An 18,942-nucleotide genomic window follows, 5' to 3' on the forward strand; every position below is an offset into this window, starting at 1 on the left:
CCCAGATCGGATCAGGATGAATTCAGTTTACAGGAAAATTGGGACAAATATCACCCACAATCGAGGGAGACAAAAGCAGCCATTAGAGAAGCTCAGAGATCTTTGGAAAAGAAGGTGGTGCACAATTGTGGGAATAATAGCAAATGTCTTTTCAGCTACGTCAGGAGTCAGAAGACCATTAAAGATGGTTTAGGGCCACTCAAAGACAGTTCAGGACAGATTCCCGGGCTATGGCAGAGCTGTTAAATGACTATTTCTCATCAGCCTACACTCCTGTGGATGATGCTCAGATTCCAGCTGTGGGATGTGCTGTCAACAATAACATCATAAATATTAAAATAGAAAGGGATGTCACTTTGGATAAAATATGAACTCTCAAAATGTATTGTGCTCCAGGTCCACATGATATTAACCCACGGGTGTTTAAAGAGATGGGACGGGTGCTCTGTGAGCCCCTTGCCTGTATCTTCAACAGCTGAATAGAGTCAGCGATTGTTCCCTGAGATTGGAAGGTAGCTCACGTAGTTCCCATTTTCATTAAAGGGGACAAATCAGAGCCGGGGTAGGACAAGCCCATCAGTGTGACCTCGATCAGAGGGAAGATGCTTGAAGGGATCCTAAGAGATGCTGTTTATCATCACGGGGAAAGAGAAGGGGCCATTAGAGATACTCAACACGGCTTCTGGGAAAGAAGGTCGTGTCTCACAAACTTGCTTGAGTTTTTTGAAGAAGTTGCTGGGTCAGTGGATGAGGGTAATCCGGTTCACATTGTCTATCTCAGGGGTGTCAAACTCATTTCCTATGGTGAACCTGACCCGATATCCTGGCACTTGGCCTGGGCCACATTCAGCAAAAGTTATTAAACTGGAAATAGATGAAGATGAACTATATTGTTACTTACGTACATTTAGTTGTTGTTTACTGCTACTGCTGCTCCCGATACCTGGCGCCTCTTAGCTTGAACTATTGCACCAACATTTGGAGTAAATGACTGGGCTGAGGCCTGTCTTGGATAAAAACATGAGGACTACTTGTCATTCCAGAACTGTGTGACCCAAACACTAACCGTGGAAGTGAATTCCACAGACTGACTACTCCCTCTGTAAAGAAGTTTCGCTTGACTACTGCTCTAAAACAGATAGCAGGGGTTAATTGTAGCAACTCACACTGTATAAGGTGGAAAGTGATATTCCACAAGGATTGGTTCTGGGACCACTGTTCACAATTCACATAAACGATTTGGACTCGGGAATCGGAAGTACAATTTCAAAATTTACAGATGACACCAGATTGGCGGGGTGGGGTGGAGATTACATAATATTGATGAAGATTGCGACCAAATACAAAATACATTAATAAACTTGCAAAATGGGTGTTTAATGCAGATGACAGTGGAGTGGAGCATTTTGGTAGCAAGAATTTGGAAATTGTGCCCTGTATACCCAAGTCCAAGTCAGTAATATATATCAAGAAAAGCAGTGGTCCCAGCATCGACCCCTGGGGAACACCACTGTTTCCCTCCCTCCATTCCGAAAATCAGTCATTCACCACTACGCTCTGCTTCATGTTATTCAGCCAATTCTGTATCAATGCTGCTACTGCCCCCTTTTATTCCATGGGCTTCAATCTTGATGACAAGCCCATTATGCGGTACTTTATCAAACGCCTTTTGGAAGTCAATACACACCACATCAACCGAATGGTCCTCATCGACCCTCTCTGTTACCTTATCAAAAAACTGTATCAAGTTAGTGAAACACGATTTCCCTTTAACAAATCCGTGCTGGCTTTCCCTAATCCTTGTCCAAGTGACTGCTAATTGTGCCCGGGTTATCGTTGCTGGAACTTTCCCCACTACCGAGGTTAAACTGACTGCTCTGTAGTTGCTGGGTTTTATCTTTCACCCTTTCTTGAACAATGGTGTAACATTTGCAATTCCCCAGTCCTCTGGCATCATCCCCATATCTAAGGATGTTTGGAAGATTATGGCCAGTACCTCTGCAATTTCCACCGTTACTTCCCTCTGCAACCTCGGATTCATCCCATCCGGACCAGGTGACGTTTCTACTTTAAGTCCAGCCAGCCTTTCAAGTACCTCCTCTTTATGAATTTCTAGCCAATCCAGTATCTTAACGACATCTTCCTTTACTGACACTCTGGCAGCATTTTCTTCCTTGGCAAAGACAGATGCAAAGTATTTATTTAGTACCTCAGCCATGCCCACTGTCTCCCACTGCCACTTCCTCACTATAACTGGGGTTAGTGGTGCAATGGATAACGCATCTGACTATGGCTCAGCAGACGATATGTTCGATTCCAACTTGGCTTGAGAGTTTTTTTAATGCAAACTGCATTATTTTATGGCTTTCAATACCTTGCAAGCTGTTCCACTTGGTGGTGCTGCCTGGCTCCAGACCTGGTAAGTGCCTTCTTAGTGCAGCAAGCAGTGGTTCAGTGTCAAAATCTGAAAGTCCTGAATTCAATCTTCAGAGAAGGCATCAAGGATTACGATGCTTTTTTTTCCATCTCTCACCTCATCTTTCCATCTTTGCTGCACAGCAAAATCAAGAGCTTTTGCTTACTGCAGCCCATCAAAAGATTTGCTGCCCCTTGACCTCTCTGTACCCAAACACACAGCGAAGTTTAGGAAGTACATGGGCTATGGACTCGCTGACAACACTCTTGTTTCTGTATAATTGCATCAAGACAAACGGTGAGTGGAGAATATAATCAACGATCCCGCTACTTCTCACATGCCAAGTGAGCGATCTACCAGTTGAGCTAATTCCTCGTTTGCTGTTTGTAAATCGCCCTTCACAGTTCCTGCCTCGCACTCGCCTCCAAGCTGCTCCACGACCAGCAGAGAAATCTTGCCTTGGGTTGCCGCTCCCTGAATACATTAAATACTTTGCTCCAATCGGCGGTATCGAGCATCAGCAAGTGAGGAACAGCAGAACGGGAAGCCACAGTAATCATGAATGATGCTGAGAAGAGCCCGAGCCTGCGGAAGGAAGACGAGGTCACTGGAAAGCAACAGCCGCCCGAGCTTGAGGGAGCAGCGTGAGCCCTGACTGACTGATCGAAGACCTTTTTGCCTGAAATTGAGGGCGATTTGAAGTGTTGCTGCTCAAAGGCACTCCCTGCTGGTGAGCAGAGGCAAATACTCGAGTGAAACAGCCGTGCTCGGGCACACACAGAAAGATTTAAGGTTTGAGAAAGGAAAAGTGGTGTCCTGTGCCTGAGTGGCAACATGTTAATCTGTCAGATGCCTGTAAAGTTCAGAGAGTGACCTTGAGGTAATTGTTGCTTATTCCAAAAGCACACTCACTCCTTCGAGCCGGAATTGAACCAGCGACCTAAGGATGACTTTACTTTGGTTTAATTCACTACAGTCCTCCGCTCTACCAGCTGAGCTATCGAAGGGAAGCGATAGAAAGGATTGTCTTTGGTGATTATTCACCGTGCGCCTGTTGACATGTTCAGACTCATGGACTCCAGTGCTGATCGAAGACTTCTTTTGCCTGAGAGTGAGAGCTGAGTGTTTTGAAGTATTGCTGCTCAAAAGCACTCCCTGCTGGTGAGCAGAGGCAAAACAGCCTTGTTTGGGCAGACACAGAAAGTTTCACGGTTTGTGAAAGGAAAAGAGGCGTCCTGTGCCTTCATGGCAACATGTTAATCTGTAAGGTGCCTGTAAAGTTAAGAGAGTGACCTTGAACTAATTGCTGCTTATTGCAAAAGCACGCGTACTCCTTCAGCAGGAATTGAACAAATGACATAAGAATGACTTTGTCTTATGTTCCGCGACAGTCTTGTCACTTGACCAGCTGAGGTATCGAAGGGAAGCGGCAAAAATGTTTCACTTTGGTGATTGTTCACCGTGCACCTTTGACACACCCGGACTCGTGGATTCCAGTGCTCATGACTGAGGCTGACTCGGTACCTGCTCATACCGCAGCGCTGTGGGAGTGGGAGCTGCTCCGTGTTCTCCACAGCCTGGGCCAGTGACGCAGTGAATAATGTGACTGATTATTGATCTGGAAATTGTGGGTTCAAGTTTACGGAGGGTGTAAAGTGGAAGGCCGGGCCTGGAGAGCATTGGAATAGTCGAGTCTAGAGATAAACAAAGGCACGGATGAGGGTTTCAGCAGCAGAACATCAATCTGGCAGTTGAGATTTGTTTCTGCTGATGTTAATAACCGCTATAACTGGGCTGAAATTCAATATTCTGGATCTATGTCAAATAAATCAACTTTATTTCAAACAGAATGGGTCAATTACTTGATGAATTCAAGGTAAGAGACTAATTGATGTCCTAATTACCGATTATTATGCCTTTTCTTCTTTCTCACTGTAGATTAATTCAGTTCTCATACCTTCAATTACTCTCATGGCCAAGTCCCAGTTCCCCGGTCCTTCCCGAGTGCCTCTCCCAGCCTTGGGATCCAGGGAAGGTATCGGTAATGTACCCGGGATCACTAAACACAAAACCCAGTCTGTGAATCACTTTCAGCTACTGGACTTATCGTGTGTCCCACAGCATCTCTCTCACCTTCAATGTGTGAATAGAGCATCAGGCCTGGAAATCTCGTCTTCAATTTAAATCCACTCTGCAAATGTATTTAACAAAATACAAACAAGTAAACACATCACGGCCCAATAATCCAGCACTAAATTCAAAGGAGTAAGTCTGTTATCAAACTCCTTGAGTGGACAGAATAAAGAAAAATCCCAACTCTAAGATCCCCTCGAATCCTTTGCAAATACCTTTCAAATCTTGACAATAATCAACAAGTCTAATTTAATGTTGATCTTTATCTTGAGTGGGGTTGGAATACAGAAGTGATGCTTCAGTTGTAAAGAACCTTGGTCAGACCCCATCTGGAGAACAGGGCACCGAACCCAAGGAGAGATAAATCGGCCTTGGGAAAGATACAGTGCAGATTCACCAGAATGACACAGGGGTTAAAAGGATTAAATTATGAGGACGGGTTGCATAAACTTGGTTTTTATTCCAATGAGTTTAAAACATTGAGATGTGATCTCATCGAGATGTTTAAAATAATAAAGGGATTCAATAAGGTAGATACAGAGAAATGATTTAATCTGGAGGGGGAATCCTGAACAAGAGGGCATAAGAAATAGGAGCATGAGTGGGCCATACGGCCCCTCGAGCCTGCTCTGCCATTCAGTAAGTACATGGCTGATCTTCTACCTTAACTCCACTTTCCTGCCTGATTCCTTGAGTCCTTCTGTGTCGAAAAATCTCTCGATCTCATTCTTGTATATATTCAACGTCTGAGCGTCCACAGCCCTCTGGGGTAGAGAATTCCAAAAATTCACCACCTTCTGAGTGAAGAAATTTTTCCTTATCTCTGTCCTAAATGGCAGATCCCTTATCCTGAGACTATGCCTCCTAGTTCGAGACTCTCCAGCCAGGCGAAACAGCCTCTCAGCATCTACCCTGTCAAGCCCTCTAAGAATTTTAGACGTGTCAATTAGATCACCTCTCATTCTTCTAAATTCCAGAGCTTATAGGGCCATTCTGTTCAATCTCTCCTCACACAACAACCATCTCATCCCAGGAATCAATCCAGTGAACCTTTGTGGCACCCCCTCGAAGGCAAATATATCTTCCCTTAGGTAAGGAGACCAAAGCTGCACGCAGTACTCCAGGTGTGGTCTCACCAAAGCCCCATATAATTGCAGCAAGTCTTCCTTACTCTTATACTCCAACCCACTTGCAATAAAGGCCAACATACCATTTGCTTTCCTAATTGTTTGCTGTACCTGCATATTAACTTCCTGTGATCAGTGTACAAGGACACCCAAAACCCTCTGAACAACAGCATTTCTTAGTCTCTCACCTTTTAAAAAAATATTCTGCTTTTCTATTCTTCCCACCAAAGTGAATAATTTCACATTTCCCCACATGATACTCCATCTGACAACTTCTTGATAATCTTAACATTAGAGCGAGGTCATTTATGAGCAAAATAAGATAGTAATTTTTCACACAAATGGTGGTGGAAATCATAAACTCACTTCCCCGAAAGGCTGTGGATGCTGGGGCTCGATTGAAATGTTTAATATTGAGATTGATGGGTTTGTGTTGTGTGAGGGTTGAAAGGGATCTGGAGCTTGAATCTGATCAACAAGCCTCCTGTCCGGCATCTTCTCAAACACTTTTTAACAATCCATCTTCACAACCTCCATTGCATTTTATCCCCACACTGTGTTATTCCCTCCAATAATCCCTGCTGTCTGTCCTGAATTAATCCATTTCATTCCCAATGTTGAAATCTTTGCTCCACCCACTCGGTTCCATCGGTTTTTCTCCACAACACAAAGGGCCAGTTTTCCCCAAGAGTTTCACACCAATCAGCTTTCAAAATGAGGCAGAGTTTCAGCCAATGAGGGAGATCCGGGCTCAGCCCCGCCCACTCGGTGCCGCAAGTCCCGCCCCTCACACACTCCTATTGGTTGGAGGACCAACCGCCCGCTCGGTCCTCCAGTCCCTCTCCGCTCTTCCTATTGGTCCGGAGCTCCCGTCAATCACCCGGGCAGTGTGAGCTGAGCATGCGCGGCGGGCGGGGAGTGAGGCCGAGATCGTGTCCGCAACAGGTGAGAGATGGGCGGGGGGAGCGGGTTAATAAACCCCGGGGGAGGGGGCGGGGGCTTCACAAACCCCGAGTGCGGCCCCGGGCCCGAATATCAAACAGTGAACATTCTCCTCTCTCTCTCTACACTCCGGGGGCTCCGGTTTAGATCAGACCCGAAACTCGACAAACGGCCCGCGGCCTCCGAGCATGCGCAGAGTCAGCGTCAAACCTCGTGACTCATCGAATCAGGGAGCGTCTGTAAATGAAGGAGAAATGGTGATCGGTCAGGGAGCGTCTGTAAATGAAGGGGAAATGGTGATGGGTCAGGGAGAGTCTGTAAATGAAGCAGAAGTGGTGCTCGGTCAGGGAGAGTCTGTAAATGAAGGAGAAATGGAGATCAGTTAGGGCACGTCGGTAAATGAAGGAGAAATGGTGATCGGTCAGGGAGCGTCTGTAAATGAAGGAGAAATGTTGATCGGTCAGGGAGCGTCTGGAAATGAAGGAGAAATGCTGAACGGTCAGGGAGCGTCTGGAAATGAAGGAGAAATGGTGAACGGTCAGGGAGCGTCTGGAAATGAAGGAACAATGGAGATCAGTTAGGGAGCGTCTGTAAATGAAGGAGAAGTGGTGCTCGGTCAGGGAGCGTCTGTAAATGAAGGAGAAATGGAGATCAGTTAGGGCACGTCGGTAAATGAAGGAGAAATGGTGATCAGTCAGGCATCGTCTGTAAATGATGGAGAAATGTGGATCGGTCAGGGAGCATCTGTAAATGAAAGAGAAATGGTGAAGGTCAGGGAGTCTGCAAATGAAGGGGAACTGGTGATCGGTCAGGAAGCATCTGCAAATGAAGGAGAAAAGGTGATTGGTCAGGAATTGTTTGTAAATGAAGGAGAAATGTTGAATGTCAGGGAGAGTCTGTAAATGAGGAAGAAAACATGACGGTTCATAAGAACATAAGAAATAGGAGCAGGAGTAGGCTGTACGCCCCCTTGAGCCTGCTCTGCCATTCAACAAGATCAAGGCTGATCTTCGACCTCAACTTCACTTTACTGCCCGATCCCCATATCCCTTGATTCCCTTCGAGTCCAAAAATCTATCGATCTGAGCCTTGCAAATACTCAACGACTGACCATTCACAGCCCTTTGAGGTAGAGAATTCCAAAGATTTACAACCCTCTGATTGAAGAAATTCCTCCTCTTCTCAGTCCTAAATGGCCGACCCCTTATCCTGAGACTATGCCCCGAGTTCGACACTCTCCAGCCAGGGGAAACATCCTCTCAGTATCTACCCTCTCAAGCCCTCTCTGAATCTGAGAAGTTTCAATGAAATCACGTCTCATTCTTCCAAACTCCAGAGAGAATGAATTAGCCCATTTTACTCAATCTATCCTCATAGGACAACCCTCTAATCCCAGGAATCAATCTAGTGAACCTTTGCTGCACCGGCTCCAAGGCAAGTATATCCTTCCTTAGATAAGGAGAGCACAACTGTACACAGTACTCCAAGTGTGGTCTCACCAAAGCCCTGTACAATTGCAACAAGACTTCCTTATTCTTCTACTCCAACCCCCTTGCAATAAATTCCAACATTCCATTTACCTTCCGAATTGCTTGCTGTACCTGCATGTTATCTTTCAGTGTTTCTTATACGAGGACACCCAAATCGCTCTGAACACCAACATTTAATAGTTTCTCACTGTTTAAAAAAAATTCTGTTTTTCTATTCTTCCTACCAAAGTGAATAACCTCACATTTCCCCACATTATACTCTATCTTCCACCTTCTTGCCCACTCACTTAACTTGTCTATATCCCTTTGCAGACTCTTTGTGTCCTCCTCACAGCTTACTTTCCCATCTAGCTTTATATCATCAGCAAACTTGGATACTTTACACTCGGTCCCATCATCGAAGTCAATGATATATATTGTAAATAGCTGAGGCCCAAGCACTGATCCTTGCAGCACCCCACTAGTTACACGTCTCGGTCATTAATATATATCAAAAAGAGGCATGGTCCTAATACCAATCCCTGCGGAACATCACTGTATACTTCCTTCCAGTCTGTAAAACAATTGTTCCCCACTGCTCTCTGCATTCTGTCTCTCCGCCAATTTTGTATCCATGCTGCCATGGGCTTCAATTTTACCAACAGGTCCATTCGGTGGTACTTTACCAAACGCCCTTTAAATGTCCGTATACACAACATCGAGTCACTACCCTCATCAACCCTCTCCGTTATTTCATTGAAGAACTCAATCAAATTAGTCAGACGTGATTTTACTTTTAACAAATCTATATTGACTGTCATTTATTAACTCACGTTGTTCCAAGTGAGAATTAATTTCGTCCCCGATTCTAGTCTCTAGAAGTTTCCCACCACCGACGTTAGGCTGACTGGCCTGTAATTGCCGGGTTTATCCCTCTCCCATATTCTTGAACAGGGGTGTGACACTTGCAATCCTCCAGTCCTCAGACACCACTCCCATATCCAAGGAGGATTGGAAGATTGTGGTCAGAGCCTCCGCTGTCTACACCCTGACTTCCCTCAGTAATCTTGGAGGCATCCCATCTGGACCGAGAATCTTTTTTACTTTGAGCACTGCCAATCTTTTAAGTACCTCCTCTTTATCTATTTTTATCGTCTCCAATATCACTACTACCTCCTCCTTTACTGTACAATGGCAGAATCCTCTTCTCTGGTGAAGACGGATGTAAAGTATTCATTTAGTGCCTCAGCCATGCCCTCTGCCTCCACAAGAAGATCTCCTTTTTTGTCCCAAATCGACCCACCCTTCCTTTGACTACCCTTTTACTGTTTGTATGTTTAGAAAAGACTTTTGGATTCCCTTTTATGTTAACCACCAATCTATTCTCATACTCTCTCTTTGCACCTCTTATTCCCTTTTTTAGATCTCCTCTGTACTTTCTTTGTTCAGCCTGGTTCACGACTGTATTATGAACCTTACATTCGTCATAAGCCTCCTTTTTCTGTTTCATTTTAATCTCTATCTCTTTAGTCATACAGGGAGCTCCAGCTTTGGATGCCCTTCCTTTCTCCCCCGTGGGGATCTGTCTGCTCTGTACCTGAACCAACTCCTCCTTCAAGGCCTCCCATTGTTCAATTACTGTTCTGCCTGGATTTTTGATTCCAATCCACCTGGACAAGATCCCTTTTTAATTCACTGGAATTCGCCCTCCTCCAGTTAAGTATTTTCACATTTGACTGTCCCCTGTCCTTTTCCGTAACTATTCTAAACCTAATGAGATTATGATCACTGCTGCCCCACTGAAACATGCTCCACCTGCCCCACTTCATTCTCCACAATGAGTCCACTGCTGTACTCACATTCACTCTCTAATGCACTCTCACATTCACTTTCTCACTCTCTCACATTCACTCTCTCACATTAACTCATGGTTTAGGGCCACTGAAAGATGATGGGATGGGTTTGGATTTCAGCACAGGGAGGAGGGAGAGTGTGTGGGACGGGGATTTACAGCTTTGGGGAACAAGAGATGAAAGAATGTTCCGTAGAAACTAGAATTGTGTGTTCTGAATTTCGATCGTGTATTTACAGTGATGACTTTTGTAAACTCTTTTTGCAGGGTATTGGAATGGGAGGATTTGCAAACAGGAAACTCAAACCAAAGATCATGTCAAGATCTGACAGAGTCACTCGATTCATCAGGACTTGAATATCATCGGCCTTTGAATATAGAAGGAGAAATGTTTGTTTGTTCTGTCTGTGGGAGAAGATTTCAAACACCCGAGTGAGAGTGTTCCAATGCACTGACTGTGGAAAGAGCTTTAACCAGTGAAACAGCCTGAAAAAACATCACACCATTCACAGCGGGGAGAAACCGTACACGTGTTCTGTGTCTGGACGAGGCTTCAACTGATCGTCCAACCTGGAGAGACACAAGGAGACCCGGACCACGGAGAAACCGTGGAAATGTGGGGACTGTGGGAAGGGATTCAATTACCCTTCAGAGCTGGAAACTCATCGACGCAGTCACACTGGGGAGAGGCCGTTCACCTGCTCCACGTGTGGGAAGGGATTCGTTCAGTCATACGGCCTCCTGATACACCAGCGATTTCACACTGGGGAGAGGCCGTTCACCTGTTCCGTGTGTGGGAAGAGATTCACTGATTCATCCTCCCTGCTGACACACCAGCGAGTTCACTCTGGTAAGAGACCTTTTAAATGTTCTGACTGTGGGAAGAGGTTTAAAAGCAAAAGTAATCTGCGGACACACCAACGTACTCACACTGGGGAGAGGCCGTTCACCTGTTCCGTGTGCGGGAAGAGATTCACTGATTCATCCTCCCTGCTGATACACCAGCGAGTTCACTCTGATGAGAGACCTTTTAAATGTTCTAACTGTGGGAAGAGCTTTAAAAGGACAAATGATCTGCTGGTACACCAGCGCACTCACACTGGGGAGAGGCCGTTCACCTGCTCTGTGTGTCAGAAGAGATTCACTCGGTCATCCCACCTTCTGACACACCAACGCACTCACACTGGGGAGAGGTCGTTTATCTGCTCTCTGTGTGGGAAGGGATTCGCTCGGTCATCCACCCTGCTGACACACCAGCGAGTTCACTCTGTTGAGAGACCTTTTAAGTGCTCTGACTGTGAGAAGAGATTTAAAAGCAGAAACGATATGCTGTCACACCAACGAGTTCACACTGGGGAGAGGCCGTACTGCTGCTTTGTGTGTGGGAAGAGATTCACTCAGTCATCCAACCTTCTCACACACCAACGAGGTCACACTGGGGAGAGGCCGTTCTCCTGCTCCGTGTGTAAGAAGAGATTCACTCAGTCATCCAGCCTTCTGTCACACCAGCGAGTTCACTCTGATGAGAGACCTTTTAAATGTTCTGACTGTGAGAAGAGATTTAAAAGCAAAAGTAATCTGCTGACACACCAACGCATTCACACTGGGGAGAGGCCGTTCACCTCCTCTGTGTGCGGGAAGGGATTCACTGATTCATCTGAACTGCTGTCACACCAGCGAGTTCACACTGATGAGAGACCTTTTGAATGTTCTGACTGTGAGAAGAGGTTTAAAAGCAAAAGGAATCTGCTGACACACCAACGCACTCACACTGGGTTGAAACCGATCACCCGCTCTCAGCATAAGAAGAGATTCACTCGGTCATCTCACCTTCTGTCACACCAGCGAGTTCACTCCAATGAGAGACCTTTTAAATGTTCTGACTGTGGGAAAAGCTTTAAAAGCAGAAACGAACTGTGGAGACACCAGCGCACTCACACTGGGGAGAGGCCGTTCACCCGCTCTCAGCATAAGAAGAGATTCACTCGGTCATCCCACCTTCTGTCACACCAGCGAGTTCACACTGGGGAGAGGCCGTTCACTTGCTCCGTGCGTAAGAAGAGATTCACTCGATCATCCCACCTTCTGTCATACCAGCGAGTTCACACTGATAAGACACCTTTTAAATGTTCTGACTGTGGGAAGAGGTTTAAAAGCAAAATTAATCTGCTAACACACCAACGTACTCACACTGGGGAGAGGCCGTTCATCTGCTTCGTGTGTAAGAAGAGATTTACTCGGTCATCCCACCTTCTGTCACACCAACGGGTTCACACTGATGAGAGACCTTTTAAATGTCCTGACTGTGAGAAAAGCTTTAAAAGCAGAAACGAACTGTGGAGACACCAACGCACTCACACTGGGGAGAGACCGTTCACCTGCTCCGTGTGTAAGAAGAGATTCACTCGGTCATCACACCTTCTGACACACCAGCAAGTTCACTCTGAAGAGAGACCTTTTAAATGTCCTGACTGTGAGAAAAGCTTTAAAAGCAGAAACGAACTGTGGAGACACCAACGCACTCACACTGGGGAGAGACCGTTCACCTGCTCCGTGTGTAAGAAGAGATTCACTCGGTCATCTCACCTTCTGTCACACCAGCGAGTTCACTCTGATGAGAGACCTTTTAAATGTTCTGACTGTGAAAAGAGGTTTAAAAGCAGAAACGAACTGCTGAGACACCAACGCACTCACACTGGGGAGAGGCCGTTCACCTGCTCCGTGTGTAAGAAGAGATTCACTCGGTCATCTCACCTTCTGACACATCAACGTACTCACCCTCATGTTCTGACTGCGAGAAGTGTTTTAAAAGCACAAATGATCTGCTGAAACACCAACACACTCACACTGGGGAGAGACTGTTCACCTGCTCCGTGTGTGGGAAGGGATTCACTAATTCATCCCACCTTCTGAGACATCAACTTGTTCACACTATTGAGTGACCTGTTAATTCACTGACCGTGAGAAGAGCTTTAAAAGCAGAAATGAACTGCTGACACATCAACTCACGCCCATTGGGGAGAGACTGTTCACCTGCTCCGTGTGTGGGAAGGGATTCACTCAGTCATCACACGTGCTGAGACACCAGCGAGTTCACATATGACTGCAGGGGTTGGATTCTGCTGTTAATCCCATCCTGGACTGAACCATGTTCATTCTGACAGTTGGGGTTTGTTTCTGCTGATGTTAATAACCCCTATAACTGGGCTGGAGTTTGATATTCTGGATATCTGTTAAATAAATCAGCTTTATTTTAAACCCTTGTTGTAGATTTTGGTGTTTCCCACCTGAGTGTTTAGCATCACCTGACTGGAGCTCAGAAAGGACAATCTGGGGGGAGGATCGTCCGGTGGGAACAGAACTTCAGCCTGGACACAGTCCTTCAGGGCCACACTGAGAGGGGCAAACGGCACTTTGGTCTTTCTCGTCTCCCTTCTCTGACAGCAAAGTCACTGCGGCGTCCAGTCCAAAAATGACTGTGGTAATTATTCTATGGAGATTTCAACTGTTTGAGTGACAGTCCTGAGTCTACCATTTAAGGCAGGCGTTAACGCATTTAAAATAAACCCGTTAAAAATAAATGATTTGAAGTCTGTATTAAAAGAGCAGAGGGAGGAGTTCACAGGAGCCTGTTAACTGCTGGTACAATTATACAACAGTCATTCGATCTCCAGATAAAGAAGGACCTGCAGTGTGTTTCCAGAATTCAAGGTTTTATTGATGTGTGCGTGTTGGACACCAGGATCACTAAAAATACACGACCCTGACCATCCACAGGGTGGGGGCGATCCCGACAGTCACTCGGATCACTCCCACTGCGGAACTCCACCACTGACCCTGCTGAAGGTTGCGGGCTCAGGGAGTTGGGCCTCCAGGAGTGGACTGTAAGATAGCTGACAAATATATGCTGAGGTACCAGAGGAATCCTTACTAAGGAACCATCTGGGGTTTTACCTGTCAGTGTGGGTCTCGGGGTGAATGATTCCTGACTCCCTGAACTGTCTTACATTTAACCCAGATCGGATCAGGATGAATTCAGTTTACAGGAGAATTGGGACAAATATCACCCAAAATCGAGGGAGACACAAGCAGCCATTGGAGAAGCTCAGAGATCTTTGAAAAGAAGATGGTGCCCAATTGTAGGAATAATAGCAAACGTCTTTCCAGCTACGTCAGGATTCAGAAGACCATTAAAGATGCTTTAGGGCCACTGAGAGACAGTTCAGGACAGATTCCCAGGCAATGGCAGAGATGTTAAATGACTATTTCTCATCAGCCTACACTCCTGTGGATGATGCTCAGATTCCAGCTGTGGGATGTGCTGTCAACAATAACATCATAAATATTAAAATAGAAAGGGATGTCATCTTGGATAAAATACGAAATCTCAAAATACTTTGTGCTCCAGGTCCAGATGATATCCACCCCCGGGTGTTTAAAGAGATGGGACGGGTGCTCTGTGAGCCCCTTGCCTGTATCTTCAACAGCTCAATAGAGTCAGGGATTGTCCCCTGAGATTGGAAGGTAGCTCACGTAGTTCCCATTTTCATTAAAGGGGACAAATCGGAGCCAGGGAAAGACAGGCCCATCAGTGTGACATCGATCTGAGGGAAGATGCTTGAAGGGATCCTAAGAGATGCTGTTTATGATCACGGGGAAAGAGAAGGGGCCATTAGAGATACTCAACACGGCTTCTGGGAAAGAAAATGGTATCTCACAAACTTGCTTGAGTTTTTTGAAGAAGTTGCTGGGTTAGTTGATGAGGGTAATCCGGTTCACATTGTCTATCTCAGGGGTGTCAAACTCATTTCCTATGGTGAACTTGACCTGATATCATGACACTTGGCCTGGACCACATTCAGCACAAGTTATTAAACTGGAAATAGATGAAAATGAACTATATTGTTACTTCCATACATTAAGATGTTGTTTACTGCTACTGCTGCTCCAGATACCTGGTGCATCTTAGCTTGAACTATTGCACCAACATTTGGAGTAAATGACTGGGCTGAGGCCTGTCTTGGATAAAAACATGAGGACCACTTGTCATTACAGAACTGTGTGACCCAAACACGAACCGTGGAAGTGAATTCCACAGACTGCCTACTCCCTATGTAAAGAAGTTTCTCTTGACTACTGCTCTAAAACAGATAGCAGGGGTTAATTATAGCGACACACACTGTATAAGGTAGAAAGTGATGTTCCACAAGGATTGGTTCTGGGACCACTGTTCACAATTCACATAAACGATTTGGACTCGGGAATCGGAAGTACAATTTCAAAATTTACAGATGACACCAGATTGGCGGGGTGGGGTGGAGTTTGGATAATATTGATGAAGATTGCGATCAAACACAAAATACATTAATAAACTTGCAAAATGGGTGTATAATTGGCCAATGAATTTTAATGCAGATGACAGTGAATTGGAGCATTTTGGTAGCAAGAATTTGGAAGTTGTGCCCTGTATACCCAAGTCCAAGTCATTAATGTATATCAAGAAAAGCAGTGGTCCCAGCACCGAACCCAGGGGAACACCGTTGTATACCTCCCTCCATTCCGAAAAACAACCGTTCACCACTACATTCTGTTTCCTGTTATTTAGCCAATTCTGTATCCATGCTGCTACTGCCCCCTTTTATTCCATGGACTTCAATCTTGATGACAAACCCATTGTGAGGCACTTTATCTGACGCCTTTTGGAAGTCCATACACACCACATTAGCTGCATTTCCCTCATCTACTCTCTGTTACCTCATCAAAAAACTGTATCAATTTAATTAAACACGATTTACCTTTAACAAATCCGTGCTGGCTTTCTCTCATCCTTGTCCAAGTGACTGCTAATTCTCTCCCGGATTATCGTTGCTGGAACTTTCCCCACTACCGAGGTTAAACTAACTGGTCTGTTGATGCTGGGTTTTATCTTTCACTCTTTCTTGAACAAGGGTGTAACATTTGCAATTCTCCAGTCATCTGGCATCACCCCCTTATCCATGGATGTTTGGAAGATTATGGCCAGTACCTCTGCAATTTCCACCGTTACTTCCCTCACTAACCGAGGATGCATCCCATCCGGACCAGGTGACGTTTCTACTTTAAGTCCAGCCAGCCTTTCAAGTACCTCCTCTTCATGAATTTTTAGCCAATCCAGTATCTCAACTACATCTTCCTTTACTGACATTCTGGCAGCATCTTCTTCCATGGTGAAGACAGATGGAAAGTATTTATTTAGTACCTCTGCCATGCTCACTGCCTCACAATGCTACTTCCTCACTATAATTGTGACTAGTGGTGCAATGGATAACGCATATGATTATGGATTAGAAAACAAGAGGTTCGATTCCTACTTGGTTTGGGAATTTTTTTGCAAACTGTACATTATTTTATTGCTTTCAATACCTTGCAAACTGTCCAACTTGGTGGTGCTGCCTGGCTCCAGACCTGGTAAGTGCCTTCTTAGTGCAGCAAGCAGTGCATCAGTGTCATAATCTGAGGGTCCTGAATTCAAACTTCAGAGAAGGCATCAGGGATTACGAAGCTTTTTTTCCATCTCTCACCTCATCTTTCCATCTTTGGTGCAGAGCAAAATCAAGAACTTTTGCTGACTGCAGCCCATCAAAAGATGTTCTGCCCCTTGACCTCTCTGTACTCAAACACACAGTAAAGTTTAGGAAGTACATGGGCTATGGACTCGCTGACAACACTTCTTTCTGTATAATTGCATCAAGACAAACGGTGAGTGGAGAATATAATCAATGATCCCGCTACTTCTCACATGCCAAGTGAGCGCTCTGCCAGTTGAGCTAATTCCTCGTTTGCTGTTTGTAAATCGTCCTTCACAGTTCCCGCCTCGCACTCGCCTCCAAGCTGCTCCACGACCAGCAGAGAAATCTTGCCTTGGGTTGCCGCTCCTTGAATATATTAAATATTTTGCTCCAATCGGCGGTATCGAGCATCAGCAAGTGAGGAACAGCAGAACGGGAAGCCACAGTAATCATGAATGATGCTGAGAAGAGCCCGAGCCTGCGGAAGGAAGACGAGGTCACCGGAAAGCAACAGCCGCCCGAGCTTGAGGGAGCAGCGTGAGCCCTGACTGACTGACTGATCGAAGACCTTTTTTGCCTGAAATTGAGGGCGATTTGAAGTGTTGCTGCTCAAAGGCACTCCCTGCTGGTGAGCAGAGGGAAAAGCTCGAGTGAAACAGCCATGCTCGGGCAGACACAGAAAGCTTTAAGGTTTGAGAAAGGAAAAGTGGTGTCCTGTGACTCAGTGGCAACATTTTAATCTGCAAACTGCCTGGAAAGTTCAAAGAGCGACCTTGAGGTAATTGCTGCTTATTCCAAAAGCACACTCACTCCTTCGAGCCGGAATTGAACCAGCGACCTAAGGATGACTTTAATTGTTTAATTATCTACAGTCCTCCGCTCGACCAGCTGAGCTATCGAAGGGAAGCGATAGAAAGGATTGTCTTTGGTGATTGTTCACCGTGCGCCTGTTGACATGTTCAGACTCGTGGAGTCCGGTGCTGATCGAAGACTTCTTTTGCCTGAAAGCGAGAGCTGAGTTTTTTGAAGTATTGTTGCTCAAAAGCACTCCCTGCTGGTGAGCAGAGGCAAAACAGCCTTGTTTGGGCAGACACAGAAAGTTCTGAAGTTTGTGAAAGGAAAAGAGGCGTCCTGTGCTTTCATGGCAACATGTTAATCTGTAAGTTGTGTGTAAAATTAAGAGAGCGACCTTGAACTAATTGCTGCTTATTGCAAAAGCACACGTACTCCATCAAGCCGGAATTCAACAAATGACATAAGGATGACTTTGTCTTATTTTCCGCGACAGTCTTGTCGCTTGACCAGCTGAGGTATGGAAGGGAAGCGGCAAAAATATTTCACTTTGGTGATTGTTCACCGTGCACCTTTGACACACCCGGACTCGTGGATTCCAGTGCTCATGACTGAGGCTGACTCCGTACCTGCTCATACCGCAGCGCTGTGGGAGTGTGAGCTGCTCCGTGTTCTCCACAGCCTGGGCCAGTGACACAATGAATAATGTGACTGATTATTGATCTGGAGATTGTGGGTTCAAGTTTACGGAGGGTGTAAAGTGGAAGGCCGGGCCTGGAGAGCATTGGAATAGTCGAGTCTAGAGATAAACAAAGGCACGGATGAGGGTTTAAGCAGCAGAACTTCATTCTGGAAGTTTGGATTTGGTTCTGCTGATGTTAATAACCACTATAACTGGGCTGAAATTCAATATTCTGGATCTATGTCAAATAAATCAACTTTGTTTCAAACAGAATGGTTCAATTACTTGCTGAAATCAAGATAAGAGACTAATTGATGTCCTAACTACCGATTATTCTGCATTTTTTCCTTTCTCACTTCAGATTATTTCAGTTCTCATATCTTCAATTACTCTCATGGCCAAGTCCCAGTTCCCCGGTCCTTCCCGAGTGCCTCTCCCAGCCTTGGGATCCAGGGAAGGTATCGGTAATGTACCCGGGATCACTAAACACAAAACCCAGTCTGTGAATCATTTTCAGCTACTGGACTTATCGTGTGTCCCACAGCATCTCTCTCACCTTCGATGTGTGAACAGAGCATCAGGCCTGGAAATCTCGTCTTCGATTTAAATCCACTCTGCAAATGTATTTAACAAAATACAAACAACTAAACACATCACGGCTCAATAATCCAGCAGTAAATTCAAAGGAGCAAGTCTGTTATCAAACTCCTCGAGTGGACAGAATAAAGAAAAATCCCAACTCTAAGATCCCCTCGAATCCTTTGCAAATACCTTACAAATCTTGACAATAATCAACAAGTCTAATTTAATGTTGACCTTTATCTTGAGTGGGGTTGGAATACAGAAGTGATGTTTCAGTTGTAAAGAACCTTGGTCAGACCCCATCTGGAGAACTGGGCACCGAACCGAGAGAGAGATCAATCGGCCGTGGAAAAGGTTCAGTGCAGATTCACCAGAATGATGCCGGGGTTAAAAGGATTA

At 45.4% G+C, this 18,942-nt stretch overlaps 1 protein-coding gene, 2 non-coding genes and 1 pseudogene across 3 annotated transcripts; 1 reads left to right on the plus strand and 3 right to left on the minus strand.

Moving 5' to 3' along the window:
• Positions 1-3,328: 3,328 nt before the first annotated feature.
• trnay-gua (transfer RNA tyrosine (anticodon GUA)) lies at positions 3,329-3,423 on the minus strand. The gene is made up of 2 exons: positions 3,387-3,423; positions 3,329-3,364 (listed from the first exon to the last, which is right to left on the minus strand). It is a non-coding gene; the product is annotated as a tRNA-Tyr (tRNA).
• A 3,150-nt stretch (positions 3,424-6,573) lies between these two features.
• Positions 6,574-14,422, plus strand: LOC137335611 (zinc finger protein 84-like). The gene is made up of 2 exons (XM_068000917.1): positions 6,574-6,621; positions 10,207-14,422. The coding sequence occupies exon 2, from the start codon at positions 11,266-11,268 to the stop codon at positions 12,766-12,768; it is 1,503 nt and encodes a 500-aa protein (XP_067857018.1). The 5' UTR covers positions 6,574-6,621; positions 10,207-11,265; the 3' UTR covers positions 12,769-14,422.
• A 2,875-nt stretch (positions 14,423-17,297) lies between these two features.
• On the minus strand, positions 17,298-17,390 carry trnay-gua (transfer RNA tyrosine (anticodon GUA)). The gene is made up of 2 exons: positions 17,354-17,390; positions 17,298-17,333 (listed from the first exon to the last, which is right to left on the minus strand). It is a non-coding gene; the product is annotated as a tRNA-Tyr (tRNA).
• Positions 17,350-18,942, minus strand: part of LOC137335598 (zinc finger protein 850-like) — a 103,796-nt pseudogene continuing 102,203 nt past the window's right edge.

This window comes from Heptranchias perlo, chromosome 20, assembly GCF_035084215.1.
Source record: "Heptranchias perlo isolate sHepPer1 chromosome 20, sHepPer1.hap1, whole genome shotgun sequence".
Taxonomy (NCBI): domain Eukaryota; kingdom Metazoa; phylum Chordata; class Chondrichthyes; order Hexanchiformes; family Hexanchidae; genus Heptranchias; species Heptranchias perlo.

Coding starts and splice junctions, on each gene's coding strand:
- LOC137335611 (XM_068000917.1), top strand. CDS start 11,266: ATGCTGTCACACCAACGAGTTCACACTGGGGAGAGGCCGTACTGCTGC.